The 26323-nt window shown below is 44.5% G+C and overlaps 2 protein-coding genes across 7 annotated transcripts in view; one reads left to right on the top strand and one right to left on the bottom strand.

Moving 5' to 3' along the window:
• fars2 (phenylalanyl-tRNA synthetase 2, mitochondrial) overlaps window positions 1-3398 on the bottom strand; it is a 628185-nt gene extending 624787 nt beyond the window's left edge. For 5 of the 6 annotated variants that reach the window (XM_070880365.1, XM_070880368.1, XM_070880367.1 and 2 more), the window contains exon 1: window positions 3127-3397. The gene's annotated coding sequence lies outside the window, so the exon portion shown is untranslated. Of the gene's footprint in view, window positions 1-3126 lie in introns of all 6 variants that reach the window. The other variant, XM_070880361.1, reaches the window with a different exon arrangement.
• Window positions 3360-26323, top strand: part of lyrm4 (LYR motif containing 4) — a 250750-nt gene continuing 227786 nt past the window's right edge. Inside the window, exon 1 of the mRNA XM_070880369.1 lies at window positions 3360-3521. Coding sequence (XP_070736470.1) covers window positions 3436-3521 — 86 coding nt within the window. The 5' untranslated portion in view covers window positions 3360-3435. The remainder of the gene's footprint in view (window positions 3522-26323) is intronic.

The following is a 26323-nucleotide window of genomic DNA, read 5'->3' on the forward strand; positions in this document are numbered from 1 at the left end:
GGCATTGACGCGGACTTGGAGCTCTGTGTCTGACGGTGCACCATTTGTGCCCAACTCAGTAATGCCCCCAAGGAGGCACCCCTGAGCCCCTGGCCCTGGCCCACCAAACCGTGGTCGCGGGTGCACGTAGACTATGCGGGCCAATTCATGGGCAAAATGTTCCTCGTAGTTGTAGATACATTTTCAAAGTGGATCGAATGCACCATTTCAAACTCGAGCACCACCTCCACTATTGTGGAGAGCCTTGGAACCATGTTCGCAAAGCATGGCATTCCTGACATATTGGTCAGTGAAAATGGTCCGTGCTTCACCAGCACAGAATTTCAAGATTTTATGAGTGACCACGGCATAAATCACGTTAAGACGGCACAGTTCAAGCCGGCCTCCAACGGCCAGGCGAAGCGAGTAGTGCAGATCATTAAACAAGTCATGCTCAAAATCCAAGATCCCACGCTGCAGGGCCACCTGTCGCGACTGCTGCTGGCATACAGATCTCGTCTGCAGTCATTGACTGGAGTTACCCCTGCGCAACTATTAATGAAGCGGACCTTAAAGACAAGGCTCTCATTAATCCTTCCAGACATGCATGAAATTGTTGAGGCAAAGCACCGTAAGCTAACTGAGTACCATGACTGAAATTCGAGGGGGAGGTGGAATGAGATAGGGAACAAAGTGTTTGTGCTAAATTATGGCAGAGGTCCCAAATGACTTGCAGGGACAGTAACAGGCTACTGGTGGTACAAATGGACAATGGCCAAACCTGCCGGAGGCATGTAGACAAAGTCAAAAGTAGATTTACCAACAACACTGCTGAACCAGAAGCAGACTACAATGTGGAACTCACACCACACCTGGTGGACAGACAGAGGGAACAACCTGAGGATAGGGCAATCCCGACAGACAGCCCAGGCGAGACACCAACAATCATACTGAATGAAACAGAAAGCCCAGGCGAGATACCAGCAATCACACCGAAAGAAAAACAGGCATCAAGGCAAACAACTGAACCACAACTAAGACGCTCCACGCGAGAGCGTAGACCACCTGAGACTGAACCTGTAAAGACAATAAGACCTTGGGGGAAGGTGATGTCATGTATCTCACACTACTGTACATAACTGTATCTTCCCATGCTGTACATGACTGTAACTAGAGATGACCTGTAACCACAAGCTTACCTTACCACCAGGGATGCACTTGCAGGAGACACTGAATACCTGTCCCAGACAGGTATGTAAGGACAGATCTCAGGCAAGTGTGGCATTCAAGAGCTGTGTAATAAAGGTGCCTTGACTTCAGCATGTGCCTCGTGAGTCTGTACTGCAGGGACAGGACTTTACAGTGCCGGTCTCTTTGAAAGAGCTATCCATTTAGTCCCACACCTCAGCTTTTGCCCCCAAACCCTGCAAATCCAAGCACATGTCCAACTGCCTTTTTGAACATCGAAACATAAAAAATAGGTGGAGTAGGCCATTCGGCCCTTCGAGCCTGCACCGCCATTCAATGAGTTCATGGCTGAACATGCAACTTCAGTACCTCATTCCTGCTTTCTCGCCATACCCCTTGATCCCCCTAGTAGTAAGGACTTCATCTAACTCCTTTTTGAATATATTTAGTGAATTGGCCTCAACAACTTTCTGTGGTAGAGAATTCCACAGGTTCACCACTCCCTGGGTGAAGAAGTTTCTCCTCATCTCGGTCCTAAATGGCTTACCCCTTATCCTTCGACTGTGACCCCTGGTTCTGGATTTCCCCAACATTGGGAACATTCTTCCTGCATCTAACCTGTCTAAACCCATCAGAATTTTAAACGTTTCTATGAGATCCCCTCTCATTTTTCTGAACTCCAGGTGAATACAAGCCCAGTTGATCCAGTCTTTCTTGATAGGTCAGTCCCACCATCCCGGGAATCAGTCTGGTGAACCTTCGCTGCACTCCCTCAATAGCAAGAATATCCTTCCTCAAGTTAGGAGACCAAAACTGTACACAATATTCCAAGTGTGGCCTCACCAAGGCCCTGTACAACTGTAGCAACACCTCCCTGCCCCTGTACTCAAATCCCCTCGCTATGAAGGCCAACATGCCATTTGCTTTCTTTACCGCCTACTGTACCTGCATGCCAACCTTCAATGACCGATGTACCATGACACCCAGGTCTCGTTGCACCTTCCCTTTTCCTAATCTGTCTCCATTCAGATAATAGTCTGTCGCTCTGTTTTTACCACCAAAGTAGATAACCTCACATTTATCCACATTATACTTCATCTGCCATGCATTTGCCCACTCACCTAACCTATCCAAGTCACTCTGCAGCCTCATCGCATCCTCCTCGCAGCTCACACTGCCACCCAACTTAGTGTCATCCGCAAATTTGAAGATACTACATTTAATCAACTTGTCTAAATCATTAATGTGCACTGTAAACAGCTGGGGCCCCAGCACAGAACCTTGCAGTACCCCACTAGTCACTGCCTGCCATTCTGAAAAGTACCCATTTACTCCTACTCTTTGCTTCCTGTCTGACAACCAGTTCTCAATCCACGTCAGCACACGACCCCCAATCCCATGTGCTTTAACATTGCACATTAATCTCTTGTGTGGGACCTTGGCGAAAGCCTTCTGAAAGTCCAAATACACCACATCAATTGGTTCCTATGGAATCTGCTTCCACCGCCACTTGTGCGTTCCAGATCTTTTAACAACTCTCTGTGAAAACATTTACCCTCGTTTCCCTCTCTAGTTCTGCTTTTATTTCAAATGTCCATCAATTTTGCTTTTGTTTTATTTTGTGCAATTTGCTTTCGAGTCAGAAATGAAAGATAGGGTCCCCACACAATCTCTTAAAAAAATGATGAAGCTGAGAGTGAAATCTTATTTTAATAATTAGTGCTACCCAACGTGCAATGAGGATTTTGCATGCATTGCAACCCTGACAAATGATACCAGACCAGCAGGCATGGTTCCTCTGCAATGATTGTCTCTTTTGCTCCGCAGGTCAACTTAAAACACAGAACTTGAACAGAGCTCCCTTTGAGAATGGTTCCCTTCAACCCACAAGGGGCATATAGCATGTCCCTGCGTGCTCTTAACATTGACAGCATCAGCTTCTCACCCCCTTTCACTCACCTCTTTTTCAAAACAAAATTCTGACGGCGTCCCTTCCTTGAACCCGACTGTCAAAAAAAAAAGAGTGCGACGCTGGCGCTGCCAGTCTCTTAAAGCAAATAATAAAATGGTGCCTGGTGAGGTGGGCGGCGAGCGAGTCCGCGGGGTTCAGGCTTTAGAATGTGGGAGGCAGGGCCAGGGTTCTATTTTTTAAAATCCGCCAACGGTCATAGAACGGCCGTTGCCCGCACAACATTCCAAATCAGGCAGGCGCGCGCGGCGGCGGCGGTAGCAGCCGGGGTCCTGCACGGCGAAGACCAGAGCAGAAAGATGGCGGTGCCCAGCAGCGCTCAGGTGTTGTCGTTATACAGAGCGATGCTGAAAGAAAGCAAGAAGTTTTCCAGTTACAGTTACAGGTAAAACGAATGATTTTATTTTTTTAGGGAATCTTGTTCTCATTGCAAGGACTTTTAAAAAAAAAAGCTTTTCATCAAGTTGAAATCACTTCAAATAAAACTGATTTACCGGTGGTTGTCATGCTGCTGTCTGTGGGAGCTTGCTGTGCTCAAATTTGCTGCCTCGTTTCCTACATTGCAACGGCGTCTGTGCTTCATTGATGCTGTTGAGTGGCTCAGATGGGTAACATCCTCGCCTCCGCGTTCAGAAGGGTGTGGGTTGAAGTCCCATTTCCAGAAACTTGAGCGCAAATATCTTGGCTGACAAGTGTTGAGGGAGTGCTGCAGTGTCAGAGGTGCCGTCCTTTGGATGAGACGTTAAACCTAAGCCCTGCCTGCTCTCTCAGGTGGACGTAAAAGATCCCATGGCACTATTTCAAAGAGCAGGAGAGCTATCCCTGGTGTCCTAGCCAATACTTATCCCTCAATCAACATCACTAAAAACAGATTGGTTATTATCACGTTGCTCTTTGTGGGAACTTGCTGTGTGCAAATTGGCCGTCGCATTTCCTACATTACAACAGTGATTACACTTCAAAAAGTACCTCATTGACTGTAAAGCGCTTTGGGATGTCCGATGATCCTGAAAGGCACTAAATAAATGCATGTCCCTTTTTTTTTTAAATAATAAGGTACTACACAACACTTTTTGCACTTTTAAAGTAGGAAAACATATCAAGGCGTTTTATAAAGATGTAGTCAAACAGAAGTGGACTCTGAACCAAAGAAGGCGATATTAGGAGCGGTGACCAAAAGCTTGTTCAAAGAGGTGGGTTTTTAAGAAGGGTCTTCAAGGGTTAGAGGCAAGTGGAGCTGCTTAGGTGAAGAGGTGGGTGATGCAGGAGGCCAGAATCCGAGGGAATGATTCAGGGATGTTTGTAGAAATGGACAAGTTAACATAAATAAGGAGGAGTGAGGCCATGAAAGGATTTCAACCCAAGGCTTAGAATTTTAAATTGGAAGTGTTCTATTTACACAAGTGATGGTTGACTGGGACTTGGTGTGGAATAGGATACAGTCAGCATAGTTTTGGATGAGTTGATGTTTATAGAGTATGGAGAGTGGGAGGCCAGGCAAGAGAGCATTGGAGTAGTTGAGTCACCTCGTCATGCTACCTTTCATTGCATGGATGAGAGTTTCAGCAACATATGGGCTACGGTAAGTGATGTTATGGAGATGGAAGTAGGTGGTCTTGGCAGAGGCTATGGCATCGGTAGCTCAGCTTGGGGGTTGAAGAGGATGCCGAGTTTCTGAACCTAGTTTGACCTGATGGGGTCCAGGGAGGGAGATAGGTTCAGTGATGAGTACGGAGTTTCGGCCAGGGGCTGAAAATGATGGCTTCCGTCTCGATGTTTAACTGGAGGGAATTGCAACTCATCCAAGACTGGATGTCGGGCAAGCCATCAAACAGTAAAGAGTTAGTGGAGAGGCATTGCATGGATGTTGTTGCATGCATGTGGCAGCTGTCTCCATATCTTTGGATGATGTCGCCTAAGATGCAAAGTGCAGATAAGAAAGTGGAGGGGGCCAAGGATAGATCCTTGAGGGACGCTGCAAGAAGCTGTGTAGGGTTGGGAATAGAAGCCATTACTTGAGCTGCTCTGGCTATAATTGGATAGGTAAGAGTGGAACCAAGTGAGGGCAATCCCATTGAGTTGGACAGCTGTAGGGAGATGTTGGAAGAGGGTGGTGTGGTCATTTGTGAAGAGCTACAAGGAGGATTAGGAGGGAAAATGCATCACAGGCACAGAATATATCAATTGTAACTTTGATTATGGCCATTTTAGTAGTGTGACAGATGGAAACCTGATTGGAGAGATGCAACATGGAGTTGTGGGAAAGATGGGCATGGATTTGGTGGACGATATATTCAAGGACATTGGAGAGGAACACGAGATTGGAAATGGGGTGGTAATTTGAAAGGACAGGGATTAAGGACAATTTTGACGGCAGTTTTGAAAGGGAGGGGTACAGTACTTGAGGAGAGGGAACCATTTACAATGTAATATTACTAGGAAGTGAAATTGGATGGTCAATTTAGCGGCAATCTGGGTCAGGGGAGAAGAAGGTGGATCTAAGATCCAAGATTAGCTGGTAGGGAGCAGGAAAAGAGAAAGCAGAGACATTTAAGAATGACGCAGTATCAGGACTGGGGTAGGAAGGAGCCTGAAGGGAAATTTGCTTGATGAACAAGGATAAAGAGGGGAAAGCAGCAGAGGCAGTTGAACAGATGGGTGTGAGCTCCTCGCACCCCTTTAAGGAGATGGTTAGCAGTGGAAAAATGAAGCCAGGTGGTGGTTATCTTTGTTATCCAGGATTATCCTGCGCCAAAACCACTCACCACTGTCAGAAAATGAGGCATGATAGTGCTTAATGCAGTATCTAGCCAGATCTGGTGATGGATGGTTAAACCAGTTGTGCACCAGATTATGCTCACATCTGCATCCCTTGGTCTTGAGGGAGCCAAGATTCGGGACCAACCAAGATAGATGACCATGATGGGAAAGATTAAAGGTTTACTGAGGACAAGGGAGTTAAAGGTAGAGGTGAGGGAGTGTTTTAGCAAATCGATAGGTGCAGACTTATTGTGGCAAATGAAAACTGTTGGCAGTTTGAAATGCAAATGACTTGGGCGGGGGGGAATGTTTATTTTCAGGGGTGAATGCAGACGGAAGTGGCATTGGAAGGGACTAGGGGTCGTGGGTGATGAGGGATACAAGGAAGTGTTCGGAGATAGCCTTGTGCGTGATCAAGACCATGAGAGTAGAAAGGTCATGTACGATGACAAGGTCAGTGATTGGCCACGAATATGGGTAAGACAGTTTATATAGAGGAACAGGTTAGGAAAGTAGGAAGTAGTGAAGCCAGAGGAGAGCGGGCAAGGTGAGTTCAGGTAGAGATTGAAATGAACAAGGTTGAGAAGTTGCGCAGTGCAAAGAATGAAAGGAGAAGGGATATATGGGGAGAAACTCAGGATGGGGTTGAGGATGTGAACGAGGATTTTGACAGAGAGCTGGGGTGTTCCTCTATACTCTGGGTCAGATTATAGAAGATAGGAGCTCACTCTCAGCATTTACGCCACTGAATCTGGCACACTCATTCCAGTGCTGCAAGACGAGTGAACCCATGAAAACTGGGCCTATGATTCTTCCACTAGGATAAGGGAGCTGGATTTTGTAGAGTAAACTCGGAAAGCTAGCTCACGGACAGTGATTTTATGCTGTGCTCGTGTCACTGGCTACAAAAACATGGGTTTTCCCGCCTGCTGCCGGCATTTGAAATTTGACAGATATGGCTGCGGTGCTGCAGGTTGCACAAGCTTAATATAAAATTTGATTTTCCACAAAGGTCACTATAAAAGGGCCTTGAGTTTTCCATGTACTGCTGAATAAAACTCATTAGTTTACTTGCAGCCATTTAATATCCAGATGACTGGGCCTGTATTCACTGGAGTTTAGAGGAATGAGAGGGGATCTCATAGAAACATATAAAATTCTGACGGGACTGGACAGGTTAGATGCAGGAAGAATGTTCCCGATGTTGGGGGAGTCAAGAACCAGGGGACACAGTCTAAGGATAAGTGGTAGCCATTTAGGACTGAGATGAGTAGAAACTTCTTCACTCAGAGTTGTTAACCTGTGGAATTCTCTTCCGCAAAGAATTGTTGATGCCAGCTCATTAGAATATATTCAGAGGGAGTTGGATATGGTCCTTACGGCTAAGGGGATAAAGGGGTATGGAGAGAAAGCAGGAAAGGGGTACTGAGGTGAATGATCAGCCATGATCTTATTGAATGGTGGTGCAGGCTCGAAGGGCTGAATGGCCTACTCCTGCACCTATTTTTCTATGTTTTCTATGTTTCTATGTCTCACCTGACTAGGTGAAAAGGCTAAAATAAGTTGACAATCACAACAACTTGTCTTTAACTGGGGGTTACAGTCTCAGAATAAGGGGTTGGCCATTTAGATCTGAGATGATGAGAAATTTCTTCACTCAGAGGGTGGTGAATCTTTGGAATTCCCTACCTCAGGGCTGTGGATGCTCAGTCGTTGAGTATATTCAAGACAGAGATCGATAGATTTTTGAATATTAAGGGAATCGAGGGATATGGGGATAATGCAGGAAAGTGGAGTTGAAGGAGAAGATCAGCCATGATCTTATTGACTGGCGGAGCAGGCTCGAGGGGCCAAATGGCCTACTTCTCCTAATTCTTATGCTCTTAGAAACATAGAAAATAGGTGCAGGAGTAGGCCATTCGGCCCTTCGAGCCTGCACCGCCATTCAATAAGATCATGGCTGATCATTCCCTCAGTACCCATTTCCTGCTTGTGTTCAAACGGTTGTGAATCTTTGGAATTCTTTGCCCCAGAGGGCTGTGCATGCTTAGTCATTGAGTATATTCAAGACAGAGATAGATAGATTTTTGATACTAAAGGAATCAAAGGATATGAGGGTAGTATGGGAAGGTGGAGTTGAGGTAGAAGATCAGATATGATCTTATTGAATGTCATCAAGCCACATTCGGACAGGTGAAAGAGGCAGGTTTTAAGAAATGTCTTAAAGGAGGTGGAGAGGTTTAGGTAAGGCATTCCAAAGTTTAAGGCCTAGGCAGCTGAAGGCACGGTCACCAATGGTGGAGCGATTAAAATTGGGGGTGTGTAAGAGGCCAGAATTGGTGAAGTGCAGAGATCTCTGATGGTTGTATGGCTGGAGGAGGTTGCAGAGATAGAGAGGGGCAAGGCTCTAGAGGGATTTGAAAACAAAGATAAGATTTTTAAAATTGATTTGTTGCTGGACCAGGAGCCAATGTAGGTCAGCGAGCGCAGAGATGAGGGTGACCAGGACTTGGTGCGAATTTGGATACAGGCAGCAGAGTTTTGGATGAGTTCAGGTTTATTGGGTGTGGAAGGTAGGAGCCATCCAGGAGAGCATTGGAATAGTCAAGTCTAGAGGTAACAAAGACATGAATGAGAATTTCAGCAGCAGATGAGCTGAGGTAAGGGTGGAGATGGGCAAAATTCTGGAGGTGGAAGTAGGCACTCTTAGTGATGAAGCAGGTATGTAGTCGGAAGCTCATCTTGGGGTAAAATATGACACCAAGGTAACGAATGGTCTGGTTCAGCCTCAGGCAGTTGCCATGGAGAGGAATGGAGTTAGTGGCTAGGGAACGGAGTTTGTGGCGGGGTCCAAAGACAATGGCCTAGAAATTGCGGTCAGAGGGTTACCTCCGGAGTATGCTTCCGACCCGCAAAACAATTCCGATAGTACCTTCTGCCGCCCTTGCTGTGAAAAGTTGCAGATATCTGATCTTCTACCTCAACTCCACCTCCCCGCACTACCCTCATATCCTTTGATTCCTTTAGTATCAAAAAACTATCGATCTCTTGAGGCGGAGGGCAGCCTGTGGATCCCAGGGACACAGGCGGTTCAAAAGCTTTCTTGGGATCATATGGGCCTGGTTCTCCAATGACAAAGGAGAATACCATTGCAATCATTTACGAAGGAAATCCCCTAATGTATTGCAATGGAATCCCAAAATCTATAATTATACAATTTACAGAAATGGAACTTTATTCATATGTACCTTCATTGCATCTCTCTCATCTGGAAGGAGGAGAGCATGCCGGGAGATCTCAGAGATGCAGTAATCGTGACCATCTTTTAAAAAGGGGACAAGTGCGACTGCGACAACTACAGAGGAATCGCCCTGTTATCAGCCACTGGGAAAGTCATCGCTAGAATCCTCCTCAAACTTCTTCACCCTGTGGCTGAGGAGCTCCTCCCGGAGTCACAGTGCAGATTTCATCCACTCCGGGGCACAACGGACATAATCTTTATGGTGCGACAACTGCAAGAAAAATGAAGGGAACAGCACCAACCCTTGTACATGGCCGCCTTTGAGTTTATAAAGGCTTTTGACACTGTTAACCACGAGGGACTATGGCGCGTCCTCCTCCATTTTGGCTACCCCCAAAAGTTTGTCACCATCCTCCGCCTGCTCCACGACTACCTGCAAGCCGTGATCCTGACCAACAGATCCACCACAGACCCAATCCACATCCGGACCAGGGTCAAGCACGGCTGCGTCATCGCGCTATAACCCTCTTCTCGATCTTCCTCCTGCATTGCTCAACCTCACATTCAACAAGTTCCCTGCTGGAGTGGAACTAAACTAAAGAACCAGTGGGAACCTGTTCAACCTTCATTGTCTCCAGGCCAGATCCAAGACCGTCCCATCCTCTGTCGTCAAACTACAGTACGCGGACAATGCTTGCGTCTGCGTGCATTCAAGTCATAGTCAACATCTTCACTGAGGTGGACGAAGACATGGGCCTTACACTAAACATCCGTAAGACAAAGGTTCTCCACCAACCTGACCCCGCCGCACAGCACTGCCCCCAGTTATCAAGATCCACGGCGCAGCCCTGGAAAACGTGGACCACTTTCCATACTTTGGGAGCCTATTATCAGCAAGGGCAGAAATCGACAGCGAGGTTCAACATCGCCTCCAGTGTGCAAGTGCAGCCTTTGGCCGCCTGAGGAAGAAAGGTTTTGAAGATCAGGCCCTCAAATCTGGCAGCAAGCTCATGGTCTACAGGGCTGCAGTGATACCCACCCTCTGGTATGGGTCGGAGACATGGACCATATACAATAGACACCTCAAATTGCTGGAGAAATACCACCAACGATGTCTCCGCAAGATCCTGCACATCCCCTGGGAGGACAGACGCACCAACATTAGTGTTCTCGATCGGGCCAACATCCCCAGCATCGAAGCTCTGACCACATTCGATCAGCTCCGTTGGGTGGGCCACATTGTTCGCATGCCTGACACAAGACTCCCAAAGCAAGCACTCTACTCGGAACTCCTACACGGCAAGCGAGCCCCAGATGGGCAGAGGAAACGTTTCAAGGACACCCTCAAAACCTCCTTAATAAAATGCAAAATCCCCACCGACACCTGAGAGTCCCTGGCCAAAGATCGCACTAAATGGAGGAAGAGCATTTGGGAGGGCGCTGAACACCTCGAGTCTCATCGCCGAGAGCATACAAAAAGCGTGCTTGCGGCAAACCAGACTCCCCACCCACCCTTTCGTTCAACGACTGTCTGTCCCACCTGTGACAGAGACTGTAATTCCTGTATTGGACTGGTCAGTTACCTAAGAACTCACTTTTAGAGTGGAAGCAAGTCTTCCTCGATTTCGAGGGACTGCCTATGATGACCTTCATTGCATCAACTAAATAAAAATGTAATTATTTGAAAATTTTAAACATCATTACAACTGTAATCCAGGCTTATATTTGCATAAACTAATTTACTACAGTGTGTGTGCATAATTTTGGATATGAAAATGTTTAATTTAAATCTTAGATATCCCCTTACGCTGATGTAAACAGGCCCTATGCCTGCTTGAATCAACCATAAGACCTAAGTGGGCAGCAGCTGGGTAAATAGCCCAACTCTGCGGCAGCGGATGGTATGTCAACATGTACTTTGATAGACCGCACGTTCCGGATTTTGCGCATGCAGAAATCTGAAACTTGCAAGGCATTTCAAAGGGAATACTACAGCGTACTCTAAATTTCAGAGCCATTGGCTTACAGTCTTCCCAATATTTAGTTGGATGAAATTTCTGCTCATTAGTCATACTGCTTGTCCGATCAGAGAAAGTGGAGGTGTCAAGCCAGGTAGTGGTGAGGCAGAGCTGGGTGTCGTCAGCGTACATGTGGAACCCAATGTTGTGTTTTAGGATGATGTTGCTGAGGGACAACACGTAGATGAGAATTAGATGGGGCCAAGGATAGATCCTTTGGAGACTCCAGAGGTCAGGAAGAGGAAACATTGCATGTGATTCTCTGGCTACAACTGGATAGATAAGAATAGAACCAAGCGAGGGCAGTCCTACCCAGCTTGAGAACAAGGAAAGGGGTTGGAGGAGGATGGTGTGGTCAACCGTATTACAGCTCAGTGTAAGTGGCAAATATCTGGTCTAATTAGTAGAGGACAAATATTTGGGTTCAAAAGCCCAGGACTGTGAATTACCAAGTCCAACAAGGGTATTGAAGAAGTCAAGTCTAGAAGTAATGAAAATAGTGAGATTGAGGTGGGCAGTGTTGCAAAGGTGGAAAGATTGCTAATTTGTCCCAGTCATTGTGAAAATGTCAGCAACTTGTTTCTATATAGTGGGCCAGATTTTGCTGAAACAATAATGGTGTCTTAACGACGCATGGCGTTCATAATGCGCAACTCGGCCAGCAACTTGTAGCGAGGAAGAGATATCTCGTGAATTGCGAATCGCCACAAATTGCTGGCTGATTTACCCCAATCCGCCATTTGCTTCGCAAGAAGTTGTTGGATTTGCGTATTAATTGGCCATTAAAATCGCCACTGAAAGTATAGTAATTACTATCGAAAATACCCTTTTAATGACGTGATAATTGTTAATGACTGCCAATCAACCTTTCTTGCCCGGAAAATGAACTAAATGTGGAGTCCCATTCCTTATGATTATGAATTGTTTTAGGACACTTTCAAAATGTTTCTTTTCCTTTTTATGTCTCTTTTCACTTTCAATCCAATATTTCATTCCCTCTCTTTCTCTTTACCTCTATTGACATTTAATTCACCCACTCCAATTCATCATCCTTCTCAGTCCTTCCTCCTTTATTTTTTAATCTTCGAATCTCATTGGTTAAGGAGATATTCTTTATGCCCCGTTGTTCACCAAGGTCCCAGATGCACTGTTGACCTCAATGCATTATCAGCTCGCACTCACAGCAACTTATGGGCAAAGTGTTAAAAACTAAATGTGCACAAGTCTAACTAACTGGGCAAGCCGTAAGCTTCCCAACATTGCAAAACCTAGGCCAGTATCTTTAATGTAAAAATAATATTCCAAGGGGGGGGGGGAAAGCAATAGTGGATGATTTAGGAGAAGTGCCTGAAAGTGGAGTTGATCAGATAGTGTGCAAGGAAGTTTTAGAGGTGAAGAGCAAAGTAGTAAGCTGGAAGGATTTAAGGAGGGAATGCCAGAGAGTATGGCCAAGATAGTTGGAGAGCGTTGCAGTGGGAGGGTTGGGCAAGGCTTTAAAAGAATTTCTAGATGAGGACAAGGATTTTGTACTAAAAGTGCTAGTAGACAGGGAGCCAGTGGATGGGTGCAGGACAAGATGGGGCACTGGAGTTTCAAGCAAGTTGGTGTTTGTGGAGCCTAGAGCTTAAGAGGCCAGCAACAAGGGCATTGGAGAAGTGCAATCTAGAAGTAGTAAAATCAATGAGATTGAGGTAGCCAGTGTTGCAGAGGTAGAAGTAAATGGTATTGGTGATGGAGAGTGTTACACACTGGTTCAGCCTGAGTGAGCAGCCGGAGAGGGAAATGAACTTGGTGGCAAGGTTATGGTGGGTATAGTCTGGTATAGCTGGCTTTAGTCTTTATCTTTCCAGTGTTCAATTGGACAGACTGAGGCAGTTGTAAAGAGGTGAAGCTGAGTGTCATTCACATACTTGGGGAAGCTGACCCCATGCCCATGAATAATGTTTCTGAGGGGCAGCTTGTAAATGAGGAAAAGGAAGAAGCTGTGGATGGAATTTTGGAATACACCAAAGGTCATCAGGTGGAGGCAGAAGGAGAAGCCATTGCTGAAGACACATAGATTGTGTTGGGGCAGTTAGGAATGGAACAACAGAAAGGCAATCCCTGCAGGTGAACTATAGAGGAGAATGGTTGAGGAGAACAAGTTACACAGTATCATTGGTGACATTGACCAAGGCAGAACCTAGACTGAAGGGATTCAAACGGGGTTGTAGGAGAGGATAGCATGGAGCAGATAGGTCTGTGTTTGAGGATCTTGGCAATTCAGTGGAGCTTAGAAATAGTAGTTGTAGAGGAGAGAATGGGGTTGGGGCTAAGGAGAGGGAGGGTCACGGACAGTGGGAGAAGCAGTAGGAAGTGATAGCAGTATGGAGTGCATCTTTGCAATAGAGGACAATAAGCTCTTCATAGTGGGCATTCGAGATTAAAATCGATGATGTGAAAGAAAAGGATTGGAGAAGCTAGTTGGTTGCTGAAATGAAGAGTCTAAGGTTATCCTGATCTCCAGGATAATCTGGGAACAGTAGCAGGATTTGGCCAGAGTGAGTGGGATGCGGTATTGCCTTAGATGGTGAGGCTAGATTTAGTAGTAGATGATGAGGTCAATCATGCAGCAGTGCACTCGAATATGTGTGCCTCAAATTTGAGGTATGAAGATTGGAACTGTACTGGGGGAACAGCTGGGGTTGGATCCCATCATGAACTTGATAGGGATGACAACATCTTAAGGATAATCTGGGCACCTTTCTCTACAGCCACTAGTGCTTGACTGTTTTCCTTGTCTCTTGGCGACCAGAACTGGACACTGTACTTGAGATGTGGTCTGACTATAGCACCATATAGCTTCTTCATGCCTTTCTCTGACTTGTATTCTACTGTTTTAAATATATATAATCTATAGGCTTTGTTGATTACTGCTCGAGCCTGTGAAGATTTCTACATCTCTCTCAACTTCATCCTTGGCTATTCCGCCACAGCCATTTTAACACAGTTCATAATTGAGGCCCTGGATGTAGCAAGGTTTTCTGTGATGGTAGAGCCCAAGGCTTGGCCTTGGTTGTGGATGGAGAAGGTGATGTGAAGTGTGACGCTGATTAACAGAAGAGCAGTAACGTTATAGGAGAGAGAGCAAGTGGAACTAAGACAGAAGTTTAAATCACCAGGGATGAGGAATTACTCACTACAGATACTGATAAGTCTGATTGGTGGGATATGACCAGTGTTGTTCCCCAGGGATCTGTACAGAGGCCTCAGCTTTCCATATATATTAATGACTTGGATGAAGAAATATAGGGCCCAAGTTTCCACACGATAAAAAACGGGCGCCCCTCCGATGGGCGCCTGTTTTTCGCGCCTAAAACGGCGCCTAAAAAGAAAATCGCGATTCTGGAGCGTTCTGCAGCTCCATGTCTGCTTGGCGTGGCGCCCAGGGGGGCGGAGCCTACACTCGCGCCGATTTTGTAAGTGGGAGGGGATGGGTACTATTTAAATTAGTTTTTTTCCTGCCGGCAACGCTGCGCGTGTGCGTTGGAGCGTTCGCGCACGCGCAGTGTGAAGGAAACATTGGCAATCGGCCATTTTTGTAGTTCTTTGTAGCTGTTTAATTTTTGAACATTTTTTTAATAAAAGCACATTGCCATCAGCACTTGCAGCCTTCTCACTGTCTCCCCCCCCCCCCCCCCCCCCCCGCGGGAAGAACGGGCGCCTCCTACACCACCCACCCCCCCCCCCCCCCCCCGCGGGAAAAAACGGGTGCCTCAGGCTGACTGCAGCATTCTCCGTGCCTGAAGCACTTTCACACAGGTAGGAAGATGGTTTATTTAATCTTTTCTTTGTTTCTAAATGTTTATTCAGGTTGGATTTATTTGTATAATATTTGTAGAAGTATAAATAAGGATTTATTGTAGAATTTAATGACTTCCCTTCCCCCCCCCCCCCCACCTCGTTCTGGACGCCTAATTTGTAACCTGCGCCTGATTTTTTAATGTGTAGAACAGGTTTTTTCAGTTCTACAAAAATCTTCACTTGCTCCATTCTAAGTTAGTTTGGAGTACGTTTTCACTGTGGAAACTTTGAAATCAGGCGTCAGTGGCCGGACACGCCCCCTTTTGAAGAAAAAATTCTGTTCCAAAGTAGAACTGTTCTACCTGACTAGAACTGCAGAAAAAAAAATGTGGAGAATTGCGATTTCTAAGATAGTCCGTTCTCCACCAGTTGCTCCTAAAAATCAGGCACAAATCATGTGGAAACTTGGGCCCATAGAGTTGTATTGCCAAGTTATTTTAGGTGACGCTAAGTTAGGAAGCACAGTAAGTTGTATAGATGGAAGCAGGAAGTTACAAAGGGATTTTGAAAAACTAAGTGAGTGGACCAAACTATGGCAGATGGAGTTAAATAAAGGAAAGTCTGAGGTTATCCACTTTGGATCTGAGAAGGACGAATGGGAATATTTTCTTAATGGTGAGGGACGAGGAGCTGTGGTAGAGCAAAGTTATTTAGGTGTCCGTGGTCATAAATCACTAAAAGCTAGTGCACAAGTACAGAAAGTAATCAAAAAGGATAATGGAATATTTGCCTGCTTAACCTCTCTGCACCCTTTGATATGGTCAAGCACACCATCGTCCTCCAACATCTCCCCTCCATTATCCAGCTCAGTGGAATGACTCTGGCTTGTTCCTACATTTTCTGAATCTGATTCATTTGATTATATTTTTCTCAAGTGTTTTACATAACCTTTAAGTTGTGATGATGAGTGCAACTTCTCTGAAATGTAGCCACAATGTCAGTGGAGGTGACCTGGATTTGTGAATGTTCCTCCCAGTGCTCTCCTAGCTTACGCACTGCAGTGTATTTTGTCCTTTTTGTTAATTCAATTTATATCACACAGGAAATCTGTTATACAGGTTGTGGTGCAATCACCGTTCTGCATCATTGCAGTGCTCTGCACGTCTATGCATCTACCATCTCAAGGTGCAAGAAGGAGACTCATTCCCCTTGACTTTATTTTGATCCTGGAATACAGCATTCATAAGGCTGTTTTTCAAACTTGTAAATGTTTAATTATGGAAGTTGACCCCTGTTGCAGAGACACAGTTATAATTTATAAGCACTACTTGGTGTTTGGTTGTTTTACTGCAACTGCATCTATGTGGTAGATCTTGAGAGCAGGATTGTTTTCAGTAATGCCGTGATACTGCTGCTTCTCCTTCCTCTTCCCTCCCCTCCCCTCGCTGAGGATTTAAATGCTGCTTTGTTTCAAATGATGCCGTAGGATCTTTGACATCCACCTTCAGCAGGCAGAAGGGATGTTGATTTAACATCTAATCCAAAATATAGCACCTGAGTGCTGATTATGTGCTTAAATCCTGGACTTGAATTCACAATCTTCTGAATGTGGTGTTATCCTCTCCCACAACTGAGGTGTTATCCCCTCTGTTTTTCCTCAAAGGCCCCCAAGGGCTTTCCAAACTAATTGGTAGGCAGAAAAAGAAGCCACAAGCCATGGCTTTAAAACAACGTTTTGCACTATTCCTGCTATTCTGGTGCTGTGGAATCTACCCTGTAATATGAATGGGGTGGATTCCATTGTACCCAGCACCTTGGCACTATTGCAAAATCACATTAGATTCTGCACCTCGTGTTCTAGGTGTATTTGGCCTCCATTTAATCACTGCCTGCCCAATCACGGCCTCGATGTAATTCACCTGGCAAAGAATACATTTTTAATGCTACAGATGTGGGATATCTCATCAAGGTGTAATTTGTTTAACCCGTAATTAACTGAGCCATAGAGGCCAAAGAAGGTTCCAGGTTCAATTTACAGTCTGTGTAGAGGTAGATGCTCTTCGGCAGGCGATGATGGGGGCGGTTGCTACACGTGGCCTCTGCTCTTTGTTTAGTGAGGGGAAAGTTGGCCAGGATACCGACAGTGTTATTCATCCATCTCTGGTGGCACATGTGTGGACATTGGGTGAGAAAACTCATTCTGGTGCTCACTATTTAGAGTTGTACATAAATTAACGACACTTGGGTGAGGTATCAAGGAAGTGGGGCTTCAGAAATTATGAATAGCGTGAGCCTCTGTTTACTTAACAACAGTCAGCTATTGGGACACTACTTCACTCTAACAGAATAGTACATTGTATGTTACATGATATTACTTCTCCCATCCTTACAAAAAGCATGTCGGCAGCTTACTCTAAGACAACACTATGGCAGATATGCTAAAATATCTATCTATAATAATGCCCCTGTTACAGAACTCAAACCACTCTAACCAAAATCACAAATGACATCCTCTATGACTGTGACCATTGTGCATTATCCCTCCTCTGCAACTCTGATCAACTACACCATCCTTCTCCAATGCTTCTCCTTTGTTTTCCAACTCAGTGAGACTGGCGTCGGTTGTTTCAACCAATTATCTGATCTTAGTGGGAGCATCTCCAGCAGTGCCTTTTCTTCTCACTGCATTTATATATTTTTGATACATATTAATGACCTAGACATGGGTATAGCGGGTAGAATTTCAAAGTTTGTAGATGTTTGGAAATGTAGTAAACAGTGAGAAAGATCATATTAGACTTTAGGAGGATATAACACAGTGAAATGGCCAGACACATTACAGATGACATTTAATATTGAGAAGTGTGAAATGTTGCATTTTGGAAGGAAAACTGACAAGAGGTAGTAAAAACTAAATGGTACAATTTTAATGGGGGTACAGGAACAGAGAAACCTGGGGGTTCACATACACAAATCCTTAAAGGTGGCAGAACAAGTTGAGAAAACTGCTGAAAAAGCAAACGGAATTGTTGTCTTTAAATAGAGGCATAGAGTAATGCAAGGAAATTGTGCTAACCTTTATAAATCACTGGTTAGTCCTCAGCTAGAGTATTGTCAAATTCTGAGCACTTTAGTAAGGACTTTGAGACCTTAGAGAAGGTGCAGAGGAGATTTACTAGAACGGTACCAGGGATGAGAAGTTTTGATATCTGGAGTGACTAGAGAAACTGGAACTGTTCTCATTAGAACAGAGCAAGTTAAGAGGAGATTTAAAAGAAGTGTTCAAAATTATGTGGGGTTTTGATAGAGTAAATAAGGATAAACTGTTTCCACTGGCAGGAGGGTCGGTAACCAGAGGATACAGATTTAAGATAATTCGCAAAAGAACCAAGGAGGAAATTAGAATTTTTTTTTACTGAGTTGTTATGATCTGTAATGCATTGCCTGAAAGGATGGTGGAAGGTGATTAAATATTAACATTCAAAAGGGAATTGCATCTCGACTTCAGAAGCAAAACATTTGGCCATAGGGAAAGACCAAGGGAGTGGAACTAATTGGTAGCTCTCATAGAACAGGCATGATGGGCCAATGGCATCCTTCTGTGTTCTGAGATTCAATGCTACCCCTTGGCGACATTATCCGATGCCATGGAGTCAGGATCTACATTATGTTGAACGGAGCTCTGTTAGGAGTTAGATGTAGTCCTTACTACTAGGGGGATCAAGGGGTATGGCGAGAAAGCAGGAATGGGGTACTGAGGTTGCATGTTCAGCCATGAACTCATTGAATGGCGGTGCAGGCTCGAAGGGCCGAATGGCCTACTCCTGCACCTATTTTCTATGTTTCTATGTTTTTTTACCCCTCTACTGCCTCTATGGTGTCAGACTGCTTGTCCAACATCCGGTCCTGGATGACCGCATATTGATCCAGTTAAACATTGGGAAGAGCAAAGCCATTGCCTACGGCCCCCACCGTGAATTACATACACTCGCCAGTGATTGCATTCCCCTGCCCGGCCACAGTCTCAGGTTGAACCAGAATATTTGCAACCTCGGCCTCTTATTTAACTCTGAGCTGAGCTTACATCCTCCAGGGAACCCGCACAGCCAGCTTGCTGGCTTTTCAGTGGAAAAACCACGCAAGGCCAAAAAAATAACAGGGAACATTGCTTGCAACCTCATATTACAATGACCGCCACCTCCTTAACAGGACCTGCTGCCGAAACCCTCATCCATGCCTTTGTCACCTCCGGACTTGATTATTCCAATGCTCTCCTGGCTGACCTCCCACCCTCCATCCTCTGTAAACTTCAACTCATCCCAAAACTCTGCTGTCCCTATCCTATCCCACATCAAGTCCTGCTCATCCATCACCCCTATGTTCACTCATCTACATTGGCTCTCGGTTCGGCAATGCTTCAAATTTAAAAGTCTCCTCCTAGTGATTAAATTCATTCATGGCATTGCCCCTCTCTGTTATCTTCTTCAATCCTACGATACTCCGAGAAATCTCTGTTCCAACAATTCTGGCCGCTTGTGTATTGTGCCTTCAGCTATTTAGGCCCAAGACCGTCCTTAGTGGAGGAAGAGCATCCAGGAGGGCGCTGAGCACCTCGCGTTTCGTCGTCGAGAGCTTGCAGAAACCAAGCCCAGACAGTGGAAGGAGCGTGCGGCAAACCAGACTCCCCACCCACCCTTTCCTTCAACCACTGTCTGTCCCACCTGTAACAGAGACTGTAATTTCCGTATTGGACTCCGAGTGGAAGCAAGTTTTCCTCGATTTCGAGGGACTGCCTATGATGATGATTTAGGCACAACATTCTGGAATTCCATCCCTAAATTTCTGTTTCTCCACCTGCCTATTCTCCTTTAAGACCTTCCTTAAAGCCCTTCTCATTGGCAAAGCTTGTAGTCACCCTTCCTAACTTTTCCTTTGACTCGGCATCAATTGTTGACTGATTACACTTCCTTGAGGCACCTTGAGATGTTTTTCTACATTAAAGGCACTATATAAATGTAAGTTGATAAACATTTTCTAGTTCCATATACTTCCTTCAACTTTTATGATCAGTTCCTATGTCCAAATTTATAATAGAAACTGCCTATATAATTTTTTCAAGCTGTAATTATATCTCCCTCCCCCAAGAGAAGGTGCAGCAGCATCACCATGTGAGACGGTGTGTAATTAGAGTGATGAGTTTACATAGGCAGTTTCCACTGAAGTAACTTTGTGCAAGCAGTTGCATAACCTTCAAGGTCAAAAAGTATAATTACTGTCTTGTTTAGATCAATTAGTGGCTAAATGATGTCAGCAGATCTTCAGCTCAATTAAATGTCAAACTGGATTTACTTCTTTTATGAGACATTTTCTTTTGAAAAAAAGTGGTACACATAAATTTGCCTATGTAACAAAAGTGTGATGGATACATCCTCAAAACTTTCAGTTGATGTCCCATGGCTAGAAGGCGGGGGATAACTGATCCAGAATGTGCTGTCATAATTTAGCCCCCATTGTAAAGTCATATATTCTGTCCTTATTTTTATATTCCCATTATAAATTCCTATGTTCACACTGATAATGGAAACTGCCTATGTAAACTCATCACGCTGTAATTGCAGACCCTCTTATGTGGTGATGCTACTGCACTTTCTCTTGGAGGGAGAATTAATTACAGCTTGAAAAAATTACATAGGCAGTTTCCATTATAAATTTGCACATAGGAACTGATCGTAAAAGTACATGTAGCCAGAAATGTTTCATCAACTTGCATTTATATCGTGCCTTTTAATGTAAAAAAAAATCCCATGTGGAAAAAGCTAGCTTTATAAAACAGCTTTTCCTCTAACCAATTGATGTAGGTGTTTATAAAAGCTTTTCCCTATTTACATCACTCAAAAAAGCCATGTAGAGATAAAATAATATTTCATCCTTATTTCATCTTTGAAGATTTATTCTTGGGGCTTTAGCTGAATGATTTAGTAGAGCAAGAGCAAAACATTTAGAACAAATGACCTAGGTTGGCTATCTGACCTGAATTGGTTATGTTGATTTCAATCATGTACAGTTTTTTTGCCCTCCCTAGCCCCAGTAATCAAAGCATACCGCAGTCCTCTCACTACTGCCCTGACTGAAATGTTCCAACTCAGCACAGGCCAGGAATTGGCTCCAGTACTTCCTTGATGTGTATCTTTGTCTCGCTCTCTCCCTCTTTCTTTCTCCTTGTCCACTTTTGTTTGGGTATGCATACAAACATAGTGCAGCTGATTCACCTTTTCATTTGGAATAGTGCCTGACCTCTTCTCGACACCTCTGCTGACAACACAACAGAGCTGGTGCCCTACATTTCACATCAAAGTACAGTGTACAGGAGAACTTCAACATGGCGTGCCACTGCATTCTAATTGAAAATAGATAGGTAAACAAAACTCAAGCCACAGGTTCAGCATTGCTGTCTGCATTGTATAGGGTACTGATCAAACATACATTTTCAAGTCATGTATTGTAAAAGTGCTCCATTTCTTCTACTGCAAGGCAGCTTATTTTCTGCATTAAGATTGCAACAAAGTGTAGTGCTTGAAATTATGTCCTAAACCATGAGAGCAAAGGTCAAATGAGTTGTAACCTGGACCGCAAGATTATGTTTGCAGCCTTGCAATGTGTGGTCCAAATCAGCTATTTTAACAGGGTTTATAGTATTTTGGTTAACTTGTTCTGCTGACACGGTTTGTTACTCTTCACAGTTGCCACAACTATTGTGATCAAAAACATAGTGAAGCAATCAAGATATGGTTTATTTCTCGGTCTCTTACTAGGGTACTTATTATCTTGCTTCCACTAATATTGGTAACATAAAATATATATAGTTTATATACATAGAAACAGCATAAATGCTGGAAATCTGAAATAAAAACAAAAATGGGCGAAGTGCATGTTTTTCAGCATCCAAATGAGAAAGTTAGGAATTATTCTAATGAGTTCGCTCTTATTCAGAAACTGACTGGCCTGGTTTGCATTTGGAGTATTTTCTGTTTAATTGCAGAATAATAGTATTTGGAGAGAGCTATAAGGTTGAACTACAACCAAAGAGTGCAGATGGATTATTAGATAGGCCAACTCTCAGGTTGTATTCTGGCCATTAACTTCATCCCCAGCACTTATTATTGTAGGACTTGCTGTACACTGATATCTCTTAAAATATTTTTGTACAGCCTTCATCCAGGTTTCTTATGAGCCCAAGATCAGCCCAAGATCACATTAGCCCAAGATCAGCATTAAATCAGGGCTGATGTAGGAATTTGTTATACTGATGCAGTGCAGTAATTGTGTTTATCTGTGGTTGGAATTAAGATATGCCACTGTGTCAGAATAGAAAGAGCTTTGCAAAATATCTGACCATGTACTGTACCTGATTTGGAACACCTTGATGTTGATGGTGGATGCCAAAGTGGAAATCTGCAAACATATATATTTTTAGGCCAGCTGGGTGTCTGATGCACGCAGAAACTCATTGTGTTTAAGAGTCTCCAAATCAAACTACTGTAGAAGTTTACATAGCAGCTTACAGTGAAGAAGGAGGCCATTCATCCCATCATGTTTATTCTGCCTCTTGGCTAGATCAACTCAAATCTCATCCCACTGCCCTTTCTCTCGCCATAGCTTTGCATCTGCCTCTGTTTCAGAGAGAAATCTACACGTAAAATTTGTTTGCATGATATACTGTTTCTCCATAGGGACACAACCCACTTAACCAAATCTTAGATCATTTTGACCCAGATTGGCAGAGGTACCATTGGTGATATAACCATTAATGCTGCATAGGTCAAGTATAGGTTACCGGTAAATTTCCTGCTACGGTCATCCTACCTATTTGGCATTAGCTTGCAGAATTATCTGAGCCAACTCTGAAGAATTTTGGTCCACAATGACCGGTCTATATCCCCAGGTTCCACGAGTGAGCAAGGTTTTTTGTTCGTTCATCAACAGTGCTCTGGAGTACTACACATGTATCTGATTTAAATATCAGATTGCTGAGTCTACCATAGAGACTTGCCTTGGTTCCAAATTTCCATTGCCCAGCATGTTATCTTGAAGAAGCCCTAACCCCAAATAGGCCTCACTTCCCCACCTTCAAAACACAACATGCCTGGGTTTTAGCCCTCTCTTGGTGGGCAGTAGGTATCAGAAGATGATCATAATGACCTGATGAGCAGCACAACTCACCAGAAAATGTCCACGTGAATTTCCACCATCTTCTTGACCACAGCGTGAATGAACACTATCCAAATGAATGGGGGTTCAGTAACAGCTGTTTGCTTCTCTAAAATCCAGTCATGGTAGACACCAAGCACTGGATATATGAAACAAAGGCAAAATGTTGGAAATGCTCTGTAATTCAGACACCACATCTGTGGAGAGGTGACCAGTTAACATTTCAGGTATAATCCTTCATCAGAGTTTTCAGCATATTCTGTTTCTTTGTTTCAGACTTCCAGCATCTCCAGTAATTTTTGTTTTCCGAGACATAGCTCTGGTTGAGGTGGAGTGTAGAATGCTTCGGTGCAAGGGGTGTCGCAGTTATGTGGCGCGGATTGGTTGGGCTGGGTGCTCTTTACCTTTCCGCCATTGTTCATTCTTCATAGATTTCTATGTAACCTTCAGGGCTGCTGACCAAGGGCCGTGTGGCTCTTTGTCGGACGGCGCGAACACGATGGGCCGAAATAGCCCCTTTCTGCACTGTAGAGTTCTATGTTTCTATGAGGCATAGAAACATAGAAACATAGAAACATAGAAAATAGGTGCAGGAGTAGGCCATTCGGCCCTTCTAGCCTGCACCGCCATTCAATGAGTTCACGGCTGAACATTCAACTTCAGTACCCCATTCCTGCTTTCTCGCCATACCCCTTGATCCCCCTAGTAGTAAGGACCTCATCTAACTCCTTTTTGAATATATTTAGTGAATTGGCCTCAACAACTTTCTGTGGTAGAGAATTCCACAGGTTCACCACTCTCTGGGTGAAGAAGTTCCTCCGCATCTCGGTCCTAAATGGCTTACCCCTTATCCTTAGACTGTGACCTCTGGTTCTGGACTTCCCCAACATTGGGAACATTCTTCCTGCATCTAACCTGTCTAACCCCGTCAGAATTTTAAATGTTTCTATGAGGTCCCCTCTCATTCTTCTGAACTCCAGTGAATACAAGCCCAGTTGATCCAGTCTTTCTTGATAGGTCAGTCCCGCCATCCCGGGAATCAGTCTGGTGAACCTTCGCTGCACTCCCTCAATAGCAAGAATGTCCTTCCTCAGGTTAGGAGACCAAAACTGTACACAATACTCCAGGTGTGGCCTCACCAAGGCCCTGTACAACTGTAGCAACACCTCCCTGCCCCTGTACTCAAATCCCCTTGCTATGAAGGCCAACATGCCATTTGCTTTCTTAACCGCCTGCTGCACCTGCATGCCAACCTTCAATGACTGATGTACCATGACACCCAGGTCTCTTTGCACCTCCCCTTTTCCTAATCTGTCACCATTCAGATAATAGTCTGTCTCTCTGTTTTTACCACCAAAGTGGATAACCTCACATTTATCCACATTATACTTCATCTGCCATGCATTTGCCCACTCACCTAACCTATCCAAGTCGCTCTGCAGCCTCACAGCATCCTCCTCGCAGCTCACACTGCCACCCAACTTAGTGTCATCCGCAAATTTGGAGATACTACATTTAATCCCCTCATCTAAATCATTAATGTACAGTGTAAACAGCTGGGGCCCCAGCACAGAACCTTGTGGTACCCCACTAGTCACTGCCTGCCATTCTGAAAAGTACCCATTTACTCCTACTCTTTGCTTCCTGTCTGACAACCAGTTCTCAATCCATGTCAGTACACTACCCCCAATCCCATGTGCTCTAACTTTGCACATCAATCTCTTGTGTGGGACCTTGTCGAACGCCTTCTGAAAGTCCAAATATACCACATCAACTGGTTCTCCCTTATCCACTCTACTGGAAACATCCTCAAAAAATTCCAGAAGATTTGTCAAGCATGATTTCCCTTTCACAAATCCATGCTGACTTGGACCTATCATGTCACCTCTTTCCAAATGCACTGCTATGACATCCTTAATAATTGATTCCATCATTTTACCCACTACCGATGTCAGGCTGACCGGTCGATAATTCCCTGTTTTCTCTCTCCCTCCTTTTTTAAAAAGTGGGGTTACATTGGCTACCCTCCACTCCATAGGAACTGATCCAGAGTCAATGGAATGTTGGAAAATGACTGTCAACGCATCCACTATTTCCAAGGCCACCTCCTTAAGTACTCTGGGATGCAGTCCATCAGGCCCTGGGGATTTATCGGCCTTCAATCCCATCATTTTCCCCAACACAATTTCCCGGCTAATAAGGATTTCCCTCAGTTCCTCCTCCTTACTAGACCCCCCGACCCCTTTTATAACCGGAAGGTTGTTCGTGTCCTCCTTCGTGAATACCGAACCAAAGTACTTGTTCAATTGGTCCGCCATTTCTTTGTTCCCCGTTATGACTTCCCCTGATTCTGACTGCAGGGGACCTACGTTTGTCTTTACTAACCTTTTTCTCTTTACATATCTATAGAAACTTTTGCAATCCGTCTTAATGTTCCCTGCAAGCTTCTTCTCATACTCCATTTTCCCTGCCCTAATCAAACCCTTTGTCCTCCTCTGCTGAGTTCTAAATTTCTCCCAGTCCCCAGGTTCGCTGCTATTTCTGGCCAATTTGTATGCCACTTCCTTGGCTTTAATACTATCTCTGATTTCCCTTGATAGCCACGGTTGAGCCACCTTCCCTTTTTTATTTCTATGCCAGACAGGAATGTACAATTGTTGTAGTTCATCCATGCGGTCTCTAAATGTCTGCCATTGCCCATCCACAGTCGACCCCTTAAGTATCATTCGCCAATCCATCCCAGCCAATTCACGCCTCGTACCTTCAAAGTTAGCCATCTAAACATGTGGTCCATAACCGACCTACCAACAGCTGTTATCCCAACTCGTTTCTCGTCAGCTATATGATTCAGCATGGTGGTATGCATAGGGCAGCTTGTGTCATACAAGCCACTTTGATATAAAGCACCCCTGTACCATGTCCCAAGCTTACTCTGTTTAATCTAGGCCCTCTTATGAGAATTCTAATGCATGGCACCATCCCTTGATCCAGGCAGTGAAGAACTTTATTTTTGCTCTGAGTACGTTTAGATTTTCATCCTTGTGCCTAAACGCACACTGGCTCATTTTAATGGCTTCGCCCACGTGCTAAAGAGCCTCATGTGCAACTTTCCTGCAATTGGATTGGTTCAAATCGGGTATAAAATGAAGCTCAAAATTTTAGGTACAGCAGGAAACA

The sequence above is a fragment of the Pristiophorus japonicus genome, chromosome 5 (genome assembly GCF_044704955.1).
Source record: "Pristiophorus japonicus isolate sPriJap1 chromosome 5, sPriJap1.hap1, whole genome shotgun sequence".
Lineage (NCBI taxonomy): Eukaryota > Metazoa > Chordata > Chondrichthyes > Pristiophoridae > Pristiophorus > Pristiophorus japonicus.